Below are 27,481 nucleotides of genomic sequence, written 5' to 3'. Positions count from 1 at the left end.
CTTTGGGGGGCATACAAGTTTAAGAAACAATATATCAATTGAATGAATTTTTCATGGATCTTCAGTCCACTTGTACATGTAGGTGTACAGACATGGGGGTCTCAATTGTTAGTTTTCATATTTTTTTAAATACTTTGGAGCCTAGTACATGTAGAGGAGAGTGATTTGCGAATTCAACTTTGCTATAAATTGAATTGTATTACATGTACATGTAGGCCTATCTGAAAAATAAGCTGATTTTACTTGTACTACAAATCAATAATGATCTGCATTTATTTGTGTACAGTGTACATACATTGTGTTTGTTTTAGCCGTTAGAATGTCTCAACACCCAATTCTCCCCCTTGCCTCCCTACACTTTCCTGTAGAGGAATTAATTTATTCCCAACTTTTATGAACAAAGGTCCTGAATCTGAATTGCTTTGGTTGGTGCCTGGATGCTTTGGATATCTGTGCCCTACTGTACATGTAGCGTGACAGAGCCCGAAGCAAAGTGCTGATATAATAAGCGGCTTCTCACTCCTGTAATTGAATTGGAGTCCTGTTGATCAAGTCCCAGCCAAAAAAATGCCATTGCATTTGAAAAAAAAAATTTTTTATTATGATATTCATGTGCATTTGAGAGAGGAATTGAAGTACTGTGGTTTTACAATACTGAGTTTATTTATGCTGTGTGAGTCCTATCCCTGATGGGATATATCAAAAATGTATGTGCAACAAGTAGATATTTTTGTACAGTACAAGGAATCTCACTAAATATTCCCTGCATGTATTGTATGTAATGTAAACTTACTCTCTGATGTGGATTTTTTACTACATGTACATGTATATAGTGTGAGTTTATGCAATTTCTTTGGATTAATATAGATGCTTTTAATATGTGTACTACAGTGTATGTATGCATCCATTGCCTCCACAACCCAGTTAATGCATGGTACATTAATTCATTGTGCATTGCATCAATAATATGGAGATTAAAAATGTATATTGTACTGGTACACAGATTTACAAATGTAGACCCCTTTTAGAACAATTACACATTATTGAAAGCCAATAGAATCTTGGTTATTGAATGAGAGAAGAAAGAATATCAAATATTGTCTGTACACTACAACACATCTTTTTTTTTTTTTTTTTTTTTTTTTCACTCTTTTTTTTTTTAAATCTTATATTTTAGTACATCTTCAAGGATATTGGATATGACAAGCCATTCTTCTCCACCTATCTGAAGACATCATTGTTCATGCTTTATCTACTGGGTTTCTTGTTTTGGAGACCATGGCGGCGGCAGTGTTTAGATTGTTTTGAGAAGTCAAAGACTCTGGTAAGCTGTTCACTGAAGGCAAGATTAAGGGTGTGTTTATGCTTCCATTGCGAGGACAGAATCAGCGTTTTCAAACGTCGATTCAAAACGCCGATCGTAAACGTGGTTCTGGGAGTGCTGTTTATGCTTCACTTTTCAGAGGCGAAATCACGAACTCCAGCTGGCTTCGCATCGTAATTTTCGTTGAGCAGGAAAGCGAAGACAAATTGGGCGCGCCCTTTTTCGAAAGTTTTTTTTTCCGAGAGTTGTTATGGGGAAGGTACGTTAACTACATGTTATTTAAACATCGAACAATTTCCGATATTAGTCATTGCATGGAGCTACTTGACATAGCCATATATTTTCCACCATGGTGAGGATAATAGTGAGAAAAAATAAAGAATATTAAAGTATACATAATAAAATAATCAAAACATCTATTTGTTTATTTGCATCTGGCGATGTCTCCTCATTATAACTCATGTTCCAGGTTTTTTTTGTAAATCCCTCAACATTCATCGTGATGACAAATGGGAAGAGTAATACTAATGATAGTACTTAATTCAATTATCACACATGCAAATGTAACGAGGGAGATGAGAGGTAATTCCGTGGAGGTATAACATGCGACCATGGAGCAATGCGATTATGCGACTGTATTTGCCCGCGGATTTTCATCTCACCGGAAGCATGCACCAAAATGACGTCATTTAAACACGTTTACGATCGTGGTTCTGTTTATACTTCCCCAGAAAGCCTGATTCTGGTCAAACGACGTTTACAAACGCACCTTTTTGTGAGTTTACGATCGGCGTTTTGAAACAGCGTTTAAATGAAAGTAAGCATGGACGCAACCATGTTTTGGACTAATCACGTTTGGAAACGCTGATTCTGGCCCGAAAAGTGGAAGCATAAACACGGCCTAAGTCTTCCATGTTTGTTCATTTTCTAATAAGCTCTTTTGCATTGCCCAACGGCAACAAAAGACTAATATTATTTTTCCTTTAAACAGGAAATTGACTGAGGTATTGGCAATTGCAGAATAAATGTCAGTTTTAATTGAAATGTATGGATAATTCTTCCCTACAAATGTGGGTGGTAACAAGGTATTCTCTCTTGTAAAGAAATGATAGGATGAACTATTATTTCCTGAGACAATTTTGACATAGCTGACTTTAATACCAAAGCAAAGCTGAAGAAAGATAACTAGCTGATACAGTATATACTGTACATGTATATGATTATACTTTTCCAGTATTTACATACTATTGACATTGGTTTTAAATAGTGACTTCCGTAAGGCACTGTATGTACATTTTCAAAAAGACTTCCTTCCTATTGGTTAGCCTACTTGGTTGTAAAGATATGTATGAAATTGGTTTAGTCCCAAGTAGAATGTATACGATAGGAGTGTGTGTTGTCAAGGTTACTTGGCAAAACAGATTCTGCTTCTAAAATATTCATTGAAAATGTATATGTACAGTACATATGTGCTTGCAAGAAATAAAAGGTTACATCTTGATCATACATGTGCTGAAATTCTCATCTGATTATAAGTTTGATAAGGGCCCACCCTGCATGTGAATAATTTTTAAAAAACATATTCTTGTGTCATGAGGAAAAGGAAATTTGTTCCCAGTAGTAGTCTCTCTTTGGAAAGGTTCAGGTGGATGCAGGGTGCAAAATATCACAAATACACTGATATCTGTATGGCAACACATCAGACAATTGTTCTATTACGGTTTCATGAAACTTGTTTTCAAGTAAAACTTATAAAGTGGGTGTCGTTTCATAAGCTTCTGTTATTGTTATAAGCTGATTAGTTGAGAACGATTTTGTCGGAATTGTATTGAAGCATTTGTTGATTGATATCATAATGACTTTTTCTTTAAGCAGGACCATCCCACCAGAGCTGTTTTGATAATTAAGTGTGTTGATCAGAGTCAACACACTTATGTATGTGCCCTTACCTCAGAAAAGAAAGTGCTTTCTTTAATTTTTGTTTGCTCTAAAGCCTTATAAGCATTTATTACCAAAGCTTTGGTGCTGAACACATTGGCTCTTGAAATAAGGCTTACTTTGATCCCAGATTTCACACACAAGACATTTAGCTGTAAAATAAATGTACATACATGTACTGTATGAATAACAAAATCTAAGTATTTTTGTCTAGTGTTCATTGGGGCAGGATATAATTTGTATTCTGTCATTCAGTCTAGTTGCAGTCTGCTGCATGGAATGAAAAGATGAAAAGAGTGTTGTTTACTGAGCTGTAAGTTTTGCCAATAAGGACTATTCAAGAACTGTGAATTGTTATTTTTATTCACTCTCTGAGGTCGCTGTGTGAGTTCCTTTTAATATGTGTCCAAATAAGGCAACTCTATTACAGGGGGTAATAAAACAAGTATGAAGATACATTGTGGATGCTTTCAAAAGATGCATGTCCTTTCAGACAATACAGTCCTTGGAAGCAGTTACTTTTAGTTTATTCTGTTTTTAAAGGTGACCGTTTCTACATGTATCATGAGGAAGGCCTGCATATGACTTCAACATTTTAAAAAACACTTCCTAATTAAACCTTCCTCTGATAGTATGTGTATTGATATTTCAGTTTTAGATTGTAGCCTAATACCTTCATGTATATTGACCCATGTGTCAATTGATAAAGAGCAATTGCCTACATGTACATGTTTCTTTCAATTAGTACACACGTGTATAATGCTGTGTGAAATTTCAGTTTTTATATTGATGTGTTGCCAAGTGTCAGAGTTTGTTCTCTTTCCAGTTATTGGATGATTCTGTTTCTAGAGATAACAGCAATATTGTGGCCATATTGATAATGTACATGTATGTAGTCTACACTCTACACGTTTACAGTGTACAGTACAGGTGCATTGATCAGCTCCTTGGGTGCATCAATCATTACCATACTACAGTACATCATGGGAATATACATGTGGGGCCAAGCTACAAATATACCAAGTAGAGTATAAAAAATATATCACATTTTAATTAGTTGCCTGAAAATTCATGTGTTCTGTATCTTAGAATATATTTGGAAATTTGTTTTTCAGGGACACTTCCAAATTCAAAATTAGTATTAAGGGATGTACAGTATGTTCATGTAGGATTATATTTTAAGTGATAACCCAGCTGAAAATCCAAAATAATTTATCAGGAAAGGTTCTTTGTAATGAGCTAAATTCAGTGTTTTGGCTTCAAAATGAAAAATTATGATATTGTCTTTTTAAAGAGGAAGTTCAGCCTGACAAAAAGTTATTTTAAAAATAGCTGATAAAAATATTGCAGAAGGTTTGAGAAAATCCCATCAAAGAATAAAAAAGTTATTTGAATTTTAATTATTTGATTTGTAAGTCCATACCATGTGGTCTAATTGGACTAAGTGTTAATTGGGCGAAATGAATGTAATAAAATTGGGCGAAATGAATGAAACTAAAATGGATATTACTATTAGACCAACTAATTACAAGATGAAATGGTCATAAACGAACTGGTGATTAGACAAAGTGATGATTGGACCAAATGGTGTTGATAGACGGAATGGCATTAGACTAGGTACATGTATGAAGGTAGACCATGTGGGGAGTGGACGAGTTGGCAGAAGACCAATTGACAATTTACCCCTACATTTATAACGTTAAACCAACTTTAGCCAAGATAAAAGCATATGAAGGCCATGTTTTTGTCCTGTTGAGTTTCAGTACAGTGGTTCTTGCACAGTATTATACTAAAGCGTGCCTCTTGATTACTATAAAACATCAAAATCCAAACCCTGTCTTTCCCTTCTTTTGTGAATTTCTTCAATCCCACCTCTACGTGAATCATGGATGTTGGCCTACATGTGCATGTAGCCCAAAGAAGCTTTAGTTGAATTATAGTTGATTGTAAAATCATATTATTTTCAGCGATGGGTACCCCTTTTAAGTTTAAACCCATATTTTATTTGTGACTCATTTATTTTGTACATCTTCACAAGTATATATATACATGTATGCCTACAGTACATCTTGCACTATGGCAATCAGGCATTCATGTTTACTTTATAGTTCAGAATGCCCCTATTTTTCTGCATTAAACAAACAAAGCACAATTAAGAAGAATTTGAGTCACAAGTTTATCAGATCCATTTAATAGCAGACTTCAGATATGGACATCGGTCAGGTCATTTCATTTCGTGAGAAAAAATAAAGGTCAGGAAACACGGCACTCAATAACAAAAATTTACCATGTACAGTAGGCCTACATCTAAGGATGTATACCAATATCAAACTGTATAAAGCTTTCATATTTCTATGTACATATAGAATAATTTCAATACCAGTCCATCCTCAGTCATTCTGTTTTTTAAATATATATATATTTTTATTTTATTATGTTTTATTTGAAGTGTTAATAATAATTTGAAATTATTCATTATGGGATAGCTATGCCTACTACATGAATGTACAGGACTACAGGTCTATATTGCTGTGCTGCGATGTAAACAGAGTTCCCATTCCTAACATTGCTAGAAACATAAGACATTCTTTATCAAGAATAATCAACCATTTGAAGAGATATAGGGCCTGAAGTCTTTATAACTTTGCCTTTCTAGTTTTGTGGGTAATTTAATCCATAGTTTTGGAACTGCTCAATTTAATGCACATTTGCAGGATTTACTTTTGTATATATATTTACATGTATATGTTGCTGCAAATCCTTTTTTTTTTCTTAAATCAGAATATTGATGAGAATTCAAACGATGACGAAGATGTGTTGATCTGCAGTCAAGAACATTTACTGGTAAGTTTATCTTCTCTGAATTTGTTGCATATATACATGTAGGCATTTGAGGCTATGTTTGCACTGCTTTAGGCCTGAAACAAACTTAACATAAAAAATTTGGGATGTGCACATTTTGAAAAATATGTTTCTCATAGGAATTTGCTGTGAATTCCAACATGTCTACTTCTAATTTCACCCCACTGCGATACATTACATGTTATATAAAGGGTTTTTTTTTTTACATCCGCCAAATCAGGAAAAAATATGTGGTTTCTTATAAATTGTGGATTCGACCCGATATGAATATACCCTGAGGCATTTTTCTGGTATGAATTCAAAGTTCTCACTATACTCGAAAGAAAATAGGCCTACCCCAAAATGAGAGATTTCTCCAAGTGCTGTAGCAAATTTTGAATATGAACTGATGAGACAAGAAATGTCTAAGTCTTGTTGCAGGCTAATTCCTAGGAGAACTCGTCTGGTTCAAGCAAGTGTGAAACTATGAATATAAGACATCAGGTACAAGTACATTTTGAAGCCTTAACTATTTCTCATCATACTACATGTATTTTTCTAATTGGTGAGATGTGAAAACACTTCATCATAATCTCTTTCCTGAGCTTTCTCCACCACAAATATTTAGTATTATTTTAGCCTTGAATTGTAAACATTAAATACCCCAAGATATCCATTTGTGGTTTTATGATGTTTGCATGACTCATCTTCTAAATGTTTGTGGAGCATACATGTAACATACATGTAACATACATGTAACATACATGTAACATACATGTAATCGATAACTGTAGCAACATGTTATAAACATAAGTCATTACTCAGTCACAGGAAAATGTTTTTGTTTAAGGTTCTTGCATTTAGTGATTTACCTCCAAGACTACCCATAATTTACTTGTACAAGCATATCCAGGCCTCAAAATACTTGGTACATGTGTTTACATCCACCTGGGGAGCGATTTATGAAAAGAGTTGTCAAGTGTTTTATCCGACAGTGACCAGGGTAACAGTGCTTCTCAAGATCAGCCAGTCAAAATAAAAAAAAGTTGTCTGTCAACTAATTGTCCAAAATATATTGATGTAATGCTCCCCTTGAACCAGAAGCCAGCAGCGATTCTCTTGCATTGATATGCATTATTTTTGTCTCACTTTTCGGTTTCACACAACATTATACCAAGTGGGCTAGCACATCTGGCCCTGCTAAAAAGCAGGGTTAGGTGGCTTATCGCAGTGCTAAGAAATGCAGTCTGAATCCAAACCGGGCAGAGAAAAGTGGGGCTAAGCATTATCCAATCACAGAAGTCGAAATTGTGTATTAATCACGCACTGTGAGGCAAAATCATCAATTTTCATGAGCTGTGCGATAGTCCGGTGTTAAGGCGATAACCCCGGCTATTAAAGCAAATAGTATGGGGTTAAGAAAGTCAGTCTGAAACCCCCCCAAAAAGATAGTATGGGGTTAATGATAGTCCAGGTTAAAGGATAGTCCAGGTATCGGTATGGTAGTGGGTTTAAAAAATGCAGGATGAAAAGCATACTAGAGACCTTTGAGAAATTCCTGTGAAAGATTCTGAAATTAAGAAAAGTAGCCTACCTACTACTTGTAGGTTAACTATCAGGTATTTTTGGGGTATGTTGAGTAAGTTGCTTTCATACTTCCTATATTCTAGGAGGAGGTTGCATGCAGCCATATCTTTGTCTCTAGCCATTAATGTAAGCAATATGTTTGATGCAATGAGACTCCAAACAGTGGGTGCAAAGCAACCATTGCCTACATGTAGGCATTTACATTAGGCCTTGCATTAGTTAGTTTTCTCAACTATTATCTGGTACGGGTTATACAAAAAATATAAAATCAAAAGATGCCTGAATTCTCTCGATTAGATCTTGATCTTTTATGTACAAGAACATGTATGGTGGCATCCATATACTCTAGCATGGGAAACATTGTACAAAGTACAATAACAAATTCATATATGGATATTGAAAAATACCACATGCTAATCTCACCTCCATGAATTAATCTCAATATTGTGCAATTTAGCTATTAAATGAAGATAGAATTTTATTAAGTTCAACCGTATTTCATGGTTACACTGAATAATGAGTATGCTATTTATAGATTGAATTATATATTAGCCAATTTAAAACATTCTCATTACTGTCTACATCATTATAATTGCAATGATCATGTCATTTATAATTCATTGTGTTGGGTCAGGTACATGTAAATAAAGTATTTGTATATAGCAAAGTATTGACCAATTATATTTTTTTATTACATTTGAGCAAATTATGCTTTTGAAGCATGCATGCATCATTGAATTTATCAAGGATAATTGCTTTATTGAGTTCTCATGGTGATTATGTTGACTGCTTCCAACTGTCTTCATGGGAAAAGAAGTGGAAATATTTCAATAAGGAAATACATGGGAGTATTTGTAATGTTTATATTTGTTGGGGGGAATACAAAAGGAAACTTTAATAAACTGCATTATAGTGAACGTGTACATGTAGTTAATTTTTGCCTGGCAAATACATCCCTAGTTAATGCTCATGATATACATATTTGAAGTATGACCTCATAATAATTAATATGGTGAGATTTTTTCATGATACTAAATGTACGGTCCAGTTCGTGTTATTGTGGAGGCTTAATGAATTTTGTGTGCATTGAACCATTGCTATAATTGCTGCATGGTTGATATTGGTAACTGAGTCATAAACGTGTATCCATGACTCATTCACAATATACCTGTAGACGGGCAGAAGTCATTCCAATTGCAAAGCAGTGGCCGCAAATCACACTGATGCATTCATTAATATATCAATCTGGAATTTGAAACTATATTTTATATAAAAGAGTGAATTTATATGGTTTACAGATTTTGTAAATACATGTAGATGAATTGATTTTTTTCTTTGACTAATAAAAATGCATTTTCACAAACCTAAGTAATGCAGGCCCTCCTATATTAATGGTATAGTAAATGTATGAATGATACTGTTCATAGTATACATATATTGAAACAAAATTACCACACTTTGAACTGATGTTTTGATCTGCTGCATTCATGAGAGTCTGCTTTTTGCAAACTAACTTTCATGTTCAGTACATAGTAGGCCTATATTGTAACTTGGTATCATTACCAAAACACATTCATGTTAATAATATTGAAGTAGACCTACAGTATATTTCAAATGACAAGAAATATTCAGGATTCAGAGACTTGTACATGTAGTACCAATAAATACAATGCATAATATGTTGATGATTAGAAAGAGGCTTTCTGGATGATGGAGTGTTCATCGCGGCCCTATCGCCAAGGGGCAGACACAAGAGGACTATAAACCCTTATGATTGTCTTGGCATATGCTGGAAGATCTTCAGGTAGTTTTGAGGTTCACTTCCATAGGTGCCTTCACACTTGCCTTGTGTTTTGCTAAATTAAGCAAAGTACTATCCCGGTCTCCCTTGAAATAAAACAGGCCTACCTGTATTTTTTTGTTGGTACTTTCCAAATCATGAGAGCTTATAAAATTGCACATCAAGTTTGTAGGGATATTGGAGTGTGACATACATTAGATCCTATAGTGCGAGGCAAGAAAATATTGCATCATTTGCTATGGAGTGTAAGTCTTGTTGCAGACTTGAAAATTTTCTTGTTCAGGAAGGGGTGAATGTACATGAATTAATCAGATATTATTTGTGAGGCCTGAGAATTTCTTGCAATTATACAGATACAGTATTTTGTGATTAGGCAGGTGTAAAAAGCTTGTTAGCTTCCACACATTCATAAATCACCCATATGAAAGTCAGGATTAGCACCAGGGTGACCACAAGGGTTGCCACAGCGAAATGACTTCATCAATCAATAAAGGTTTCCAAATGATCCTACTACAATTCTTAGCTTGCAAACTTACCCAATAATGAAATCATAAGATTAAAATTGAATGCAATTAGTGGACTATCATGCGTTTCATACAATCCTGAGTCATCTTATTTCTTTTTAGCACCCAATTTTGTGAATTATCCAGCTAAAAGCTGACCTGCTCAGAGTTCAAGGTCACTGAAAATTCCCTTAGTATCTTGACGGAGATGGGGGTTTCTTAATTTGATCTTGTGAATGGCTACTGATGAAGAGTTCTCATTAGGTGGTTTCAAACCGCCTCGATCACAAGAATCCCCGTTAAATTACGAGAACATTTTTAGGCTAAAAAATACCCATTAATTATTCCACACCGCCCCGAAACATATCCTTCGGGATAAATTCCTGAAGTTAGGAGCATGCGCAGTATGGTCTAATAAGCAGGCAAGGCGCGAGATTCAAAACCACTATCCCAGCAGCCACCCACGGCGCCCGCGCCCAACGACACGCTGGGCTAAAAGTTCCTGTAAATTGCTTTCACATTGCCAAAATACCTGCGACCTTGGAAAAATCCCCGCGATAGTTCTCGTAATTTCGCCAAGTACCTACTATTTAGCAGGTATTTTCTTTCGGGGAAATTACGCATAGTTTGCTTTCACATTACCAAAATACCTGGTATTTTCTGATCGGGGTAAATTTCCCGATCAGAGAATACCTGGAACTGACGAACTTCGAGGCGGTCTGAAACCACCTTTTGATATACTTGTTCTAGAATTATGCATGCACTTGACATGATTTGTTAAAGGTCAAGTCCACCTCAGAAAAATGTTGATTTGAATCAATAGAGAAAAATCAGACAAGCACAATGCTGAAGATTTCATCAAAATCGGATGTAAAATAAGAAAGTTATAACATTTCAAAGTTTCGCTTATTTTTAACAAAATAGTTATATGAACGAGCCAGTTACATCCAAATGAGAGAGTCGATGACGTCACTCACTCACTATTTCTTTTGTTTTTTATTGTTTGAATTATACAATATATCAATTTTTACGAATTTGACGATTAGGACCTCCTTGCCTGAAGCACAAAATATTAAGATAATGGAATTCCAAGTATTCAGGGAGGAATGAAACTTCATTTCACATGACAATGACGAGAAAATAAAAATATTTAATATTTCATATAATAAAATACAAAAGAAATAGTTAGTGTTCAAAGAACATGTCACGCTTTAAAAAATATATATTCTTTAAAATATGGTACTGATGCTTTTTACCTTGCCCTCAAGCAAGAGCATCCTTTATGAATATTACATGCTATGTTCATGTATGCAGGTGCTATTGAAGGTGGTTTTTCGTTTCGGGGGGGGGGGGGGATGAAAATGTTTGAGTTTTTTTTTAAAGGTTTTTCTCAAAGTACAATATGTTATCAAAATGTGCGAAAATTCCAAGTGCACGCTGTAGGCCTACTATATATATGTTGAATTGTCTTTTGTTGAAAGCAAATTATCGAAGATTAAATTGAATGATGTGCATGTATGAAGATTAAATTGAATGATGTGCATGTATGTACTGTACTTTTATTAAGTCTGACTTTGATGCTATTGTTATTTTTGCAGAGTGATCCTCTGTATGTTCCAGTCAAGTTCAACGACAGTGATAAAGAGAGCAGTCGGAGTAACAGTTTTAGTGAGCCATGCGATTCTTGTAAGTTGATTTAGGTTTTGGAGTATATACAATAGATTTTTTAATAATTTTTTTTGTTAATATCAATGACTTTGCATGTACATGAAATATTAATGTATACTGTGTGATGGTAAAATCAGTGACCTGTGCTCATTATGAATGTATGAACTTAAAAGAATGTAAGGTTGATATGCATGTACTCATACATGATTGATAAAGTAAAATTCTTTTACTTTAAAATCTATCGCATTTTTAGTCTACAATTCACATGGATGACCTGTCAGTAATTCTGACTTTGCCAAACAGTGTTTATTATACAACTCCCAAGAATGTTCCGTAATCTGATTGGTCCAAATCGGATCACATGATATTCAGGGAATTGCAGTATTGTATCCAAAATGCACTATCCTGCACTCTGACGTCAGAGTGCAGGATAGTGCAATACAGGCATTCTTGTGCATTGAGGGCCTAAATAATGAATTCTGTGCTCGACTCGCCAAATGGATATACCGCTCTTGGTCCTGCGAACCTCTATGCGGTATATCCATTGGCTCTTCTCGCACATCGTTCATTATTTGGCCCTGCATACACTCGCTTACGTGCATTATTTGTATACTATATTGATACTGAAAATGTTTAAATTATATGTGTATTTTCCTCTTTGCAGCAACATTGAATTCCAGAGTTCGATTTAGTAATTTGATGGAAGTCAGACATTTGTCTGGTAAGCATTTGAACATTTGACTTTTAATAAGTAATGTAAAACTGGTAATGGATGGATTACTGTACATAAATTCATTTTCCTTTTTCTTCTTTCATAAATTGGATTCACTCAAAGATCCTCAGTTATTGTTTAAAAGTTTGACATACATGTGCATGCACGATGAACGTATTATAAAGTATTGAATTTTCATCATTCAAATAAAAATTCTGTTTGTATTGACGTAACGTTGTGGATTGTTGAAAGCTATTTGCACAAGCTCAAAATGATTATATGTGGAGGGATCAAATATAGTCATTGGGTAAAATCAAATATTGATTTTTCAGGATCTCTCTCTCAAGGGCAGTTTGCATGCTGAGTAGAATAAAGGACTCTGTATTGAACATGATTTCAAGTGGCTTTCACTTTTCATGCATATACTGTAGGTCATTTAATATTTTTTGGTTAAGTTAAGGGTAGTTCACAACCATGGGACATACAAGCGAGTCTAGATGGAAAGTAAACTCATCCTGGATACATGGACAATTTATTAGATAAGCATCACAAATTAACGCTTGTACACCATTATTTTGGTGCCATTATAGTCTTTGTCTAGAGATTACACAATGGCATATTACTCTTGTATGTTCACTGTATACTCACAATTTCATTGTATATTCATGTGACCATTGTTTGTATTTCAGATGATGTTGCAGATGAAGCCATGATGGCTAGGTTATCCTACAATGCTACACAGAGAGCAAAGGAAAACCTTCAACAAGCAAACAAGTTTACCATTCCTCAAGTCGCAAAAATTAGCTTCATGTTTTGTTTAGTGGTAAGATCTATTGGAATTTTGTACAAAACTATGCTTAAGTTCACCTTCCATAAATTAAATATTCACCTAAGTTGAAGCAGTTTTTTAAAACCAGATGAATTAAAATAGGTGTTATTTACATGATAAAGTTGAATATCTCCTAAGTCAAACATATTTTTTTGTCTCAAAAGATTCAAATTAGGTATAGTTTATTCTGTACTTTATTAAAAGAAAATATTCACAAGCAGTTTAATAAGCATTTCAACAAACATCAAGAATAAATAAGGTACTTCAAGAATAGTGAATTTTATTTATTATTTCACCATGTGTTAAATTTCCACATTATATGTAATTTAACAATGTTATGATTTGGTTCATTTTAAGTCTGTGGAAAAGACTTAAGAATTAAAATCCATGGTAAAATGATTGTTTATCCTCATTTCACAGGGCACTAATGAGTGTTACTTCCTAGTGGTTGTAATTTTGCCTTGGTTATTGCTCTTAGAACCCTGGCATTTATTGGCCCTTGTGTTTCGTTTGATTAATTGTAGCTTATAATTCATATATATACTGGTACATGTACTATCAACAATAATGTTTTTGTAACAGATCCTAGAAATACAGACATCCCCCCATTTTTTTTAGGTCTTCCACATACTTGAAACTCAAAACCTTGAATTTGAGAGGTTATTATTAAATGATTTTAACTGACTGATGCATTTGGCCTTCAATGTAAAGGAAGTATAGCTTCTGTGATGAATTCCTTCTATTTCTGGTCCAGATAATCTATATTTGATATTCTGACAGTACTGTGTGGACCAAAGACTAAAGGGTGTTTATATCTAAATGTAGTTGTCTGCGGTTCGAATATGAAATGGTTATTACAATGCTACGTTACTATTTTAGATTACATGCTAAGTAACCTTTTGGACATTTCCATGCATATTTGGTGTGGATTTTGGTCATGAAACTGTTGGGTCACTATAGAGAGAAGTTGCATCCATGTGATATATTCTACCTTTAGACTACAAAATGTTCCCACAAAGAAAAGGCTAAATCTTTTGTTCCATATTATCACTATGATCTTTACAAAAATCATTTTTTTTTTTTTTTTCAGTGGTTCCTTGCCAATTTTTCTTATCAAGAAGCATTAAATGATTCCCAGATGGCTATTGTCAATACCCTGTCATCGACATCGGGTAAGTATTGAAGTAATAGATTCCTTTTCAAGTCTGCCTCGCATTGTACAATACAATTTGATCCAGTTTTAATGCCAAATCACAATATCATTGAATTTAAACATTTTTTAAGGTCTGAGTTATCAAATGTAATTGGTTCAGGAGAGGAATAATATTGCTGCATAAGAAATCTATGCAAGGTTTGTACATGTGGAGTATAACTCAGATCATTTTCAAGTTGCCCCCACCTTGTTGGCACTGATATAAATATGAGTTTTTAACAATTTATATATTCAGTGAAGAAGGTTTATCATTCTGTAATTTTAATTTTACTACCTCTACAGTGCGTATCAAATAAAAGTTTACACTTAGAAAAAATCCTGTAAAATCATACATTTGTAATATCCTGAAAAAAATTCTACATTTTAACATTGGTACAGATCCATTTAAGCAAATGGCGATATAACTGTCGAAAAATATTTCCGCTTGAGTGAGCACCACTTACTTTTGAAAAGTTAGTGAAAAATGATTTGCGCAGAACTTTGAAATAGTTATGTGAATAAAAGTAGACCTTAATCATGAAGAACACGTGGAATTTAGCTAGTAAAATTGATTTGAAGATATCTTTTACCTTTTTTAACTCGGTTCCTTGCCCAAAACACTTCGAAGAGTGCATTGCGCCCCACCCCACTCCCCCAAACACAGAGGCCATCGTGACGATATTTGTTTACACTGAGCTGTGATTTACATGAAATGGCTTAGTCTTGATTTTCATTTTGTTAATCGTTGTCAAGCTTGGAAAATGTGTGGAGAAACAAGTATTAAATGAAATGTAAACCAACTTTAAATGATAAAAACTTAGTGAAAAAATGCTGGAGATGTCTAATACAAACTTTTGTTCAGATTCAGTTATGCCCTCAGATCCAGCTAGCACAAAAGGGTAAAGGTTGTGCTTACTATGTGTTGAAATTTCAATTTGGGTGGCAAAATTGTTACAAAATGCTTGAATGTATCCGTTTTATTTCAATTGACTAAAAGTGCAAGGAAAATGCATGAGAAATGTTTCGCAGGGTAAGTTTGATTTCGCCATTTCCCCTTGACACAGCGTGAAAACGAGCATTTCTGCGCAAACAGATTTCTGTGAGCTTTACAAAACTGGACAGTGCTCACTCAAGTGTAACACTCTGTTCAAACTTTTGCTTTCATTAGAGAGATGAGACCCAAACCTAAGGTTATATGTGAAAAAATTACCCATGTTGTATATTTTTTAATTCCCAGGGCTTTTTCAAAGTGTAAACTTGATTTTGATACGCACTGTACTTTTCTGTTACCTCAAAGTGTGTACAAATGATTTATTTATTTGTATTTACTTTTAAAATTGGATCGCAAAGTATCTGTGTGAGGCAGGCTTTAGAAAATGATATGTAAGTACTGGCATACTAGACATAAAAGGGTGCTTTGTGAGAATGACTATTGTTATGTAACATGTATACAGTACTTGGTACAATAGGTTTACCTAGGTTGTTCAAGGAATTCCATCCTATACTTGTGCTCACAACTTGGGCTGTTTCTCCTGAAAGAAATTGGAAGAAGGAATTATAGAGAATGTTTTAAGCAAAGAATATTACTTATCTCTCATTGTTCAACATATGTTGGGTTTTATTTGGGGGGTGGGGTGGTTTGTCCATTGTAAAGTGCTAATGTGACAGAATCTCCATTAGCCTTGTTATATGACTTTGCACCCATTTTAATGTTTTTCTATTTCTTTACTTTCTCGTTCTTTTTCATTAGGATTATTTACCGTTGTTTTAGCAGCACTGTTTCCCAGTTCTCAAGGTGATAAATTCACACTCACAAAATTATTTGCTGTTCTAGTGAGGTAAGTCATTTCCTATCATACTAATTTCTTCATTTATAAGAATCATAGTGATGTACCTATAGTTTCTAGAAAGGTATTTTAAAAAGGAAAAAACACCATCATACTGTATGAAGCTATGTACATTATTGATAATATAGACTTTGTGTGGCTGTAGGTTTTGATACGAATTTGAATATGAATATAATCTTTAATATAGAAGTATCTTTGATTAATAATAGAACTTCGTAACACTTATATCCTTATAATCCATAAAAGATACTTGTAAATATTTTTTTTCATGATAAAACTTATGTAGGTAAGGTTTCAAATTGCATATGTGATTAAAAGTTAATAGATTCCATTGGTATTTCCTTGTAATTACGTTACGAAGTACCCACACATCTGATTTTTTATATTGAAGTTTTAATTGTGGATTTATAATATGGTTGTATTGGCTGATGACATCATTTCCTTCTACATGTATATAGTTATTAATAAAAGTATCAAATCTTTTATCTATCAATTACCTTATTTTTACTGGTAGTAATATATTCTTGACTTTATTTGTAATTGTTTGTATTTTATTTATTGCATTATTTTTTATTCTCTTTTCCTTGTGTTGTTCATAATTACAATTATTTGTTTTTATTTATTTATTTTTTCTTTTGGTTGTTGTGTTGAATGACATGTTTTTTGCTTGTTGATTATTGATACGGTTATCAAATTTTCATTCAATAATGATTAAATGTCTGATTTTTTTGTAGCGTCGGAGGAATATTTATGGTCAGCTACTCAGATAGGACCAAGGATAACCAGTTTAAACTTGGCTCCCTTTGGGCTTTAGCTGGTGCTTTCTTCTATGCAGTTTACCTTGTTGCACTCAAACGAAAAGTAGATAACGAGGACAAGATTGATATTCCTATGTTTTTTGGTGAGTTTACTCTATTGAATTCTTAAAGAAAAGACATTCTGTTCAATCCATAACTTTCTAAATATGTGCCTCGAGTACTCTACAGATTAATGCAACTATTTACACATGTTATTAATGTTTAATAATACACACAAAGCACAATATCCTTAGATAATTATGCTCCTGTTGTCATATTTCATGCTTTGTAACATCTTGGGATGTGTTCTATAATGGTGTTTGATGACAATTTGCCATTTACTGCTAACTAATATTTGTTCACACTAACTTATTTCCTCGCAATACTCTTTCCACCCCTAGCGTAGTACAGACCTGTTCTGTATTCGAGCTGTTGATGGAATCACATACCAATTAATACTTGAATAATTAATTAATTTCTATATTTGCAATTGTACATTTTCTATTTAAGATAACGTCTATGGCATTTTGTATTGTAAGTCTATTTCACTCTGCCTATGTGTACATATGTATTTGTAATTTTGTAAACCTGATGTGAAAGGAATTTCCTACAAAGGACAATGAATATATTCAATTCAATACAATTCAACTACATGTACAGTGAAATGCTCAGCTGAGAATCACTGTTACTGCATGGTAAAATGCTCTGCCTGTCAATTAGTCATTTATAATGATTTTTAGTGAAACCGGAACCAGATGTACAATGTAGTAAACATTTTATATATTTTCCAGTGGTTAGAGACATTTAATTACTTGTATTGTAATCTGGAATTCCTCATTTTAAAGAGATCTACTTTTTTTTTCTTCTGGCCTCTTTTATCTTCATTTCAATATTACAGATAGTGTTGTGCAGTTTGATTGAATTGTATGTCACATGGGTATGTGAAGTATATTACTGCAATAAATTATAGATAAGGTTGAAATGTATTGAAGGAATTTAATTGATTTTTTTACTGTATCAAAATGCTTTGAACTGTTTGAAGAGTAAATTTCAGAATGACTTCGCTCATGCACATGTTATAACACACTACTTTCCTTTTGTTTTCTCTCAGGTTTTGTTGGTCTGTTCAATTTCCTAGTGATTTGGCCTGGAATAGTCATCCTACATTACACCAACATAGAGCCGTTCCAACTCCCTAAATCCAACGTTTGGATATACCTTGCTGTTAATGGCATAGTGGGAACAGTGCTTTCAGAGTTTCTCTGGCTCTGGTAAGTCAGATCAAATGTCATAAATATGAAATGGATATCCTCTCAGGTCTGTTATACAACTGTAAACATAAGGCAACTTCCCCAAGAGAAAGACTCGAAGGGTAAGATTCCCAACCTGAAAATATCTGAGAGTACAGTCATTACTCTTGGAGAAGAGCTCCCGTGTGTGTCCCAGGGGGGCCACTTCCATTGACGAGTGGATACCATGCATGACCATGGGGTCTCCAAAAGCACCCTAAACACATATTTTCCATATTCTGAAAATGCACCCCTTGACAAGTATTGGCGTGTGATGAAACCCTACCCTTAACAAGTATTGGAAACCAAACGATAGTCTTGGCAAGTATTCCCAGAATTGAACCCCTAAACAAGTACAGCAATATTTTAATTGTTATGTCAAGGACGTTGGTCGACAGTTTTACCTTTACCTACATGTACATCGTTGGGCTTAGTACAGCCCCACCTCCCACACCTCGCGCAAGTCATGATCGTACTCTAAAAACATAGTGTTGTTTCTTGGGGCAAAAAGTACATCCTTTATAAAACAATTTAGTCTTAATTTTTTTATACCATCGCAAATTTGACCCTAAACATGTAGCTTCCTAGCGAAAATAGATACCCTTTTTTCACTATTTTAGTGTTTTTGACATCCTTATTATGTTACGTACGTAATGTGCCCTATCTTGAAAAAGACATCCTTTTTACATGTTTTTTTAGTCACGCATGGTATCCACTCGTCAATGTAAGTGCCCCCCCCCCCCCCCGGGTGTGTGTGTGGGGGGGGGGGAGTCAGAGGATGCCCTAACCAAACAACAACTCCTGAAGACAATTTGACTGGGGAACCACAACCACTTTTAATAATTTAATAATAGAATTGAGCAATACCATCAATGCTGATTCTAGTTTTTCAAAGATATACATACACACACCTGTAAATGGACAGTGTCATGGTATGTGTAGTGTTGGCATTAGGAAATGACAGTGTTATGGTATGTGTAGTGTTGGCATTAGGAAATGTTTGCATTTGATTTATAACAATCGCAGGTCCCAGTCATTTTATGATATCTACCCATCTTATACCTTGGGCGACATGTAGTAAGGTATAGAATGTATGGGTGTGTTAATCCTTTCTATTGTGGTGGGGATGAGTGCTGCTTGATTCCTTGGTTGGAAGAATGGTGTTTGACATCAGAAGGGAGGTCTTTAATCTTCTGAATGAAGTGGAATATAAATACACCATGTGTCCTATTGTTCTTGAAATAGGTCACTTGTGACTTCTAGGTGAAAGGGCACTGCACTATTGAAAAGGGAGACTACACTGGTGGTAGATTTTCATTTCCAAGAATTTGATCCCTGATAATTTGATGATTGCAGCATGAAAAACTGTCCTTTTTTTGTTCTCCAATGTCCCCATGCATGATTTTCATTTTGTCAGCTTTATTGGCAATATCTATCTTTTATTTCTTAAATTGTTCAAAATACTATGTCTACAATATTACTATGATGTTGAGGTATTCACACTTTGCTTTTGCCAAGTATTACTTTTTGGGGGATCCCTTCATAAATTCATGTTTGTTTTTATATGATAAATGAGAATGATAATTTGTACCTTGCTAGCATGTTGCTTTTGATGAAAACAGAAAAATCAGCGTTGAATAAAGGAAGTAGAAAAAGGAGTAAAAAAAAGGTCTTTAATAATAATATATACATTTTCAAATAATGTTTTGCAAATAGAGTGCTTATAATCAAAGTCTTAATGGCCAACACGATTTCTCTTGCGAGTATGGCCCAATCAGATATGCTCATGCCAATCCAAATTTGAAGGGTCTGGCAGATTGTCGGCTGATTCATTTATAATCATGCATATCAAATACTTCCTCAGTTTGTTTTAGGAGTGCTCATGGAATTTAGCACATGCGAAATGTGTCAGAAGCAACATTACCACATGTGGTAACAGATTATATGGCAATAATTCAGCACGTTTGTTATCGTAAATTGCAAGAAACCTCATGATTTCCTTGAACATTCAGCCCTTTCTCCATAGGATAGACATGTCCTTTGAATCTCCAAGCCCATTTAATTTGCGAAGTCTTGATAATCAACTTTCACATCGTCTTCTTTCCATTTCAGAATTCAATAATTACTCGTATTCATTTCTTGTAAAACTGTTATTTATAATTCACTTTCATGCTAGCACAGAATCTTGTGAATCTTTGTTTTAATTACAAAGTTAATTTTCTTCTCCTGGAGTTGATACCAAATCTGCTTTCATTTTTTCTTTCCACAGGGGGTGTTTCTTGACATCATCATTGATTGGAACACTTTCTTTGAGTCTCACTATCCCCATGTCGATCCTTGTAGATATCTATTATAATAATGTAAGTCAAATTCTGTATTTTATTATGTAATGTGATATACATGTACACCATGTTAGATTAACTTGCTATTGCATTAAGAAATGACTGTTGACACCAATTAACAAGGAAGTTGAGTGCAATACCCTGTCATTTCCTGAAATAATTTAATTAAACGTAGCCCTTGTAGGCCTGTAAACATAAAGCAATTCTAGTAAATGTTTGATAAAATATATTACATAGTATGTTCGGTTCATTTTATTTTAAATAGAAAATTGTTTTTGAAGTACTTATTGTTGAGACATAAAAACAAGGTGCCTAAAAACATACATTATCAGGATACACACAATTATAGCTCTGAAAACATGTAAGAGGACTAATAACCTTTAACCTTTAATGGTCTTTAACCATCTCCATGCAGAGTCTTTTCTTGTTCTGGATAGACATAACTACATGTACCATGATAACAGTGCATGCCTTACCAGAGGATATGTGTGCCGCCATGTCAGGACATTTCTACTCTCATTTTCATTTTCTTTACAGGTGGACTTCTCCCTAATGTTCATCTTAGGTGCCATACCAGTGTTTGTGTCATTTATTGTGGTAGCTATCCTAACCCATTACAATGATTGGGATCCTGCATGGGCTCTCATCAAAAGACTTTACTACTGTTTTCATAGACTAAGCTGCCTCTTCTGCACGATATGCTCAATATGCAGAAGGAAAACACCTCATGTCAGGTAAGCTAAATCTCATTCCGTCCCCAAAATGTGTGTGGTTCATTTTCACGGGAGGCCTACTTTCCCCTGTGGTTAAAATAACTTTTTGCCAGATAGCATGCACTGAAAGTGATTGGAAAATTAAAAAAAAAAACTTTCAAGATTTATGCAGAGGTGTGAAGTCACAATAAGGACACACCTTGCATCCATGTATTATTGAACACAGATGATCAATGAGGCAGAAATTGTTTTGCAACTATAATATCATTTTTTTTTTTTTTTTTGGGGGGGGGAGGTTAATATTGCATTGTGTGTAGAGAAGTTTCAATCATATAGAAGCTACCATTTACAAATAAAAACTTTTCTGTTTGATACTTCTTGGATAGACTTTGTTTCCTCACCCAATCATTGTACTGCTTGTTGAGAATCCTGTTTTCTTACCCAAAATGCTTGGAGGGGCCCTCAAAATACTATAATGCTGTTTGAATAGTTTCCATCGTATTCCTCGTTTCTCTTTTTGTTGTTTTCCTTACCAGGTTACCAACGTCAGATGACAAAGATCAGTCGGAAAGTTTAATAGCTCTTCATAGCATGGATAGTAGTGGTAATGCTCTGGATTGCTGTTGAGACTCACAAATGAATTCTCATCCCTAAATTTCACTTGAACTGTCGGTATGCAGGCAGAATTGTACCAAAAGACTAATCTACTTATTTATTTTTTCTAACCAGAGTATGAGTAATCAAGTAGAAACTTGCTATAACAACAAATGCAAAATTTGTATGACAAGTTTGCTATTGGCCAATCACATACCATGGCATGGTATCTTTCAAAAATAAGTCTTGTGAAATTGAACCCAGGATGTGTTTCATGGAGCTGTTTTGAAAGGTACGCTTGATAGAATGACAGGAATGTGAAGTGCCAAAGTTTGGGCTGAAAGTTTATCAATGGCCCTGTTTTAGAAAGGACTGTGATCAATTGAATCAATCACAACTATGTAAAGCCAGTAATGCCATCATTCTTTGTTTGTGAGTGTACGCACTTATCCCCTTTAACAAGAAGAATCACATGGCAGTGTGCAAACGTATGATTGCGGTGTCAGTGGCTTTCCATAGATTGATTGGATCAGTCACACTCCTGTGTGAGATGGAGTCCATGGCCCGTATTCTGAACTCGGGTTTAATTTAAACTCGGGTTTAAAGTTGTGGTTTAACTATGGAAAGCCAGTTGTTACATAAATTTATAACAGAAGAAGTTCAATGTATCAGCTCATTTGACTCCAGAAACATTAAATGCCTTGGAAAGATACGTATGACAGTTGTCTTCACCATTAAAGATTTAGTAAAGAGCACAGTAAACATGAGAAGCATTCACTGTAAACTAAATTTTGATCTGTTTGGTTTCCCATAAGTTTAGCACAGAGTTAGACCATGGTCTAAGTTAAATCCGACTTCAGAATACAGGCCTATATGTCCTAGCAAACAGTTTTATATTCCAAACTACATCATTCAACACTGGGCGAAATATCTACATGTACCTTACCTACAAATATATGACTAATGTAGGTATGATATACTATTATATCCCTGTAAATCAACTAAAATAATTTGTCTAGAGGCAGTTCAGAAATCTGTTGCTAGCTTGCTATATTCCAATTATTTGTAAAGTCATCCATAATTCATCTATTGTTTATGTTGTAATGGTGTTTAAAAAAAAATATTGTGGTTCAACAGGTCATGTCTAGAACAGAAAAGGCATGATAAACTTTGTCATGAAAAAAATCATAATTTGACATGCTTTTAGTATTTTTATTTCATGCAAGATAGAAGAGAATGATAATGACAGCACTGTTTCGTAATCATATACCTCTACCTCATCAAAATAGAGCATGTTTTACACAGTGGTCGACAATGAGTTCTGCAGTGGGTCATAATTACGCTGCCCAATCCTTGGCCTATTGTAGTTATGCATTGCTGTTATTTATTCCTTGCAAGGTTCTCTCTGACACACATCAAGGAACATTGATTTTCTGTTTGCTGGGAAATCATAATGAAAAAATCTGTTCTTGTTCCCTACTTATTATTCGAAACTTTATTCAAGATTCAAGATGTATTTATTCAATTATTGCTGCTCGAAGGCTGCATTGCCATTGAATTAACAGTGACGAAGAAAAAAACAACATATAAATTGCATATAATTTCTGCAACAAAAATACATTTTGAAATTACAATAATCTGGATTTACCATAATAATTCAAATTTACAAAATAAATATCAATTAACAATTTTAATTTCAATAAACAATGAAAATTACAGTTCACCATGATAATTCTATTAATATAAACAAGTAAGTAGACAATAAAAATGTATTTCATAAACTTGAGTTCAAATCTTGATAAGAGTGATGATGAATAGAACATGGGGGGGGTATGGGATAGCAAAGCATTGAAAGCAGGTCATTAATTGATGTCCAAGTAAATGATGATATTGTTTCAAAGAAGGAATAAGCAGTGTTTAGTTGAATAAAATGAATAAATCAGGGCCTTATTGAGTTTACCTTTGCAGAACAAATCATGTTTGTACTGTGTACTTTTTCTATGACCCCCAAAAATCAATTTTTCGATCAAGTTTCAATGGTATTACAGGTTTAAAAGAAATGGAAAAGACAATTTTTTCAATGGAAATTCATTTTCTACACATAATTTCAGTATGTTTCATACAAACCTCAAGGATTTCTTTAAATTTCTATGGTTCTTAACAGTCTACCTTGGAGAAGTTGCCATGACAACTCAATAATTTTTAAGTTTGCAGTTTTTTATAGCTAGTGTGAATGGGCCTGCTAACATTTTGATTTCTAGAAAATTCTTTGTGTGCCACACATCTTTTTGTAAGCACTACTAAATGAATTTTGATTTCATAATAATAGATTGAGAGGTTTGCAATCCATTCAAGAATTATTTGAAGAAAAAAAAAATTCTACACAATGGATATCAGTGATATGATATTCACTGAATATTTCCTCAATCTTTGTCTAAAATAAAAATTAAAGATTATCACTCAGACAACTGCCAAACTGTGAGGACCAACAAGAAAAACTGCCATTCTGCAAGACTAAAAAATGGGAGAAGGTTTAGCTGGTTTAATTTAAGCAAATGCCAATATTAACCTTATGCAAAGCTATGTCAACCTGTTATGCAGATTTCAGTGTGATTCTAGTTATTGATATTTAGTGAACAATTATTGCTATGAGAAATAATTTACATGGACAGAATGTTTTAAATTTTCCAGATTACTTTACTCTAAATTTATAGACACAGTACACAAAAGAACAATTATAAAAGGGAAAAATGAAATTTTAATCTAGGTTAAATTTGGCCTTCAGCCATGACAGGCTTCATGTTGTATACTGTGCAGGTGAATACTGCTGCAAGTTTCAAATCACCTTGATTTTTCCTAACATAGATAATATTCTCCCTGGACATGTGTTTAATTTTTCGAATATATTCATTTTTTGAAAATTCTTATTTCATTGGCCTTTTAAGGCAGTGCATCTTCATGAAACTTGCAGATAAAACAATGGCACTGGAATTAAACCAATCAGACAAATAATTGAGGAGGTAACCATTGCTAATACACAATGGCTTGCCCCTTTAAACTTTCATCTGATCTGGGGCCCTGTTTCATAAACACTTCTGTTGTAAACTTTGCCATATGGCAACTACTATGGTAACAGGGCTCATCAGCCAATTACAACTGAGATATATCCATGGTAATTGCCATAATGGTAAAGTTACCGTGCAGTTTTAAGTCTTTATGAAACGGCCCCCCCCCCCCCCACAATGTTCCAGCACCACTAGACAGGACTACAGATTTACTGGCTTGGCATGAACATATGGGTTGTTACTAAGGGATTTCTAATTCTAAAGTGATTGATGTATATGTTTGGAACTAGTCTATCTTGTCTTATCTACAGATTTCATGATGATTTTCTTCCTGCCCAGAAGTGGTCTATTTTACTACAAATACTGTGAATGTTTCTATTCCTGTTTAGTTGGTACGGTTTCAACTTTAAGTTAATTATATTCATAAAAGCACCATTTTTGTATTTAAATATTCCAGCCCTTTTATTTTGAAAGCCTGGATTGTTATAGCCATTTTGTACTTTAATAAGAGGAAAGAATAACATCTCATATCAAATCTTTTCTATGATAGTGATTCATCTCATAATATATATAATGTGTGCTGCAATGGTGTTTGTATACACCCATATTTGTTGCTGGTTATTTTCAAAAGGTATCTAGTCAGCTCATTCAAGGTACTATATGTCATTGTAAATATCACATTTTGTCAAATCATATCATTGTGTGCTTTTCAATGTGTAGTCTTATCATTGGATATTGTGTCCTTATATAGGAATATGATATATATTGAGATTAATTTTTGTCTGAAATATTTAAAAAAATCTACCTAATTGCTACATGTATATTGTATATAATTCCTGACTTATATTTCTTTTCTTGAAAAATACTTGTCTTATATGTTTATGTGGAAATTTGTTGTATTAAGATTGTAATTAATTTGATTTGACTTGTATATCTTTGTTTCTATCTGTTCATATTTCCAAAGCTTACAGTGGTATATTTTGTATGAATCTGTATATAATTGATCAGACTATATATCAGAAAATCTATTACCAATTAGAGGGGTTCTATTATTATTGTGCGAATCAAGCATCAATGAAAAGTTTTAGAATTTAGTGATACAATTTTGTTTGTAAAAATTTATGTGTGAAAAAGAGTAAAATTCCTAAATCAGGAAAATCCACACTCGTGAAAGATGTATTTTTGAAGGAAAATACCGATATTACTTTTTAGTATTTCAAATTAAATTAAATGCTCTCAGCTTTGGAATGAGTGTCCGCCAATATTGGTGTATCAGGAAAAAAGGAAACCCAGATTTCATATATTTTCCTGTACTGAGGGAAAACTGACATAAGTGACAAGAAAAATAATTATGCCGTAAAACCAAATCATATTAGTATTCTTATTGTACCTTGATGATGCTTCTGGGATCACACATGTGACACAGTGAACAATGAAACTGAAAGGAACGCGAAAATTACCAAATCTCACTACTTCTTGCCATCCCATAATCTGTGTTTGTTTTTATTCAAGAATCCTCTTTGAGCATATTGAGTAAATCTTAATTCAGATGCATAAAAATGAATATTCATAAAAAAAATTGATAAGCAAATACATAATTCCATTGTCCATAGAGACACACTTACTATTTCTGTATTCAATCTGCAGTGAAACTGAAATCCCTTGCTATTTTGTACTGCTTTTAGAACTTGAGTGTTCACCAGTCGTGGTTCTGAAAACACAGTTCATGTATCTTTGGAATGCTGATAAGTTGTACTTTCAAATAATATAAGTTTCCTTTGATGATTTCTTATAATCGGTTTCCTTTTTTATTGATACACCCTGAGTAGTATTATATAATAAACGTACTAAGAGTGTTAATTAATTATAAGTAATTATTACCGTCCAAAGAGAGGAGTTTGAGTTTTGCTGTGATAAAGTGCAAAAATGTTCAAAACAAAGAACTTAACCATTTCTAAGATTCATCTACATGTATGTTGAAATAATTATGTATATTTACACTTTTCACTCTAACATTTTATTATTTTCTATAGTTTCATTTCAAGTGCCTATGACATATTAAAGACAACAATAAATTGTCATCAAAATTCAAAACACGAGATTATAAAGTTTATGGCATTTTGAAGCTTTTAAACATGGGCTGTATTCAAAGTATTGAATTTAATGAATTCATTGTCTCACTGATTTTTTTTGTGCAGTCCATGTCATTAACAATTGTATGCATATTCTATTCTTGGATTTGGATATTTTTTGTGTGATTTGTTTGTTTTTAATTTGAGTCATTTTTGTTATACTCGAATTTTCATGTGTTTGGATGAACATAGCCTTTAAGCCATGGAGTGCTTTCATGTCAAATATAGGCTACAATCATGGTGCTTGAATATTGAATTATTTAGTGATATATTGTTATTAGCTATTATATTATAATTATAGTGATGT

At 33.7% G+C, this 27,481-nt stretch overlaps 1 protein-coding gene across 1 annotated transcript; it reads left to right on the top strand.

The window, feature by feature from the left end:
- The first annotated feature begins 1,174 nt into the window (after positions 1–1,174).
- Positions 1,175–26,597, top strand: LOC129257660 (solute carrier family 35 member F5-like). Its single transcript, XM_064096334.1, has 12 exons — positions 1,175–1,324; positions 6,044–6,106; positions 11,593–11,680; positions 12,327–12,383; positions 13,064–13,197; positions 14,294–14,375; positions 16,146–16,233; positions 16,977–17,143; positions 18,151–18,310; positions 20,598–20,688; positions 21,208–21,404; positions 21,920–26,597. Exons 1-12 carry the CDS (start codon positions 1,244–1,246, stop codon positions 22,008–22,010), a joined length of 1,299 nt encoding a protein of 432 aa, XP_063952404.1. The 5' UTR covers positions 1,175–1,243; the 3' UTR covers positions 22,011–26,597.
- The last annotated feature ends 884 nt before the right edge of the window (positions 26,598–27,481 follow it).

This window comes from Lytechinus pictus, chromosome 1, assembly GCF_037042905.1.
Source record: "Lytechinus pictus isolate F3 Inbred chromosome 1, Lp3.0, whole genome shotgun sequence".
Lineage (NCBI taxonomy): Eukaryota > Metazoa > Echinodermata > Echinoidea > Temnopleuroida > Toxopneustidae > Lytechinus > Lytechinus pictus.
The sequence above is the reverse complement of the archived record's forward strand: the minus strand, read 5'-3'. Positions and strand labels throughout refer to the sequence as shown.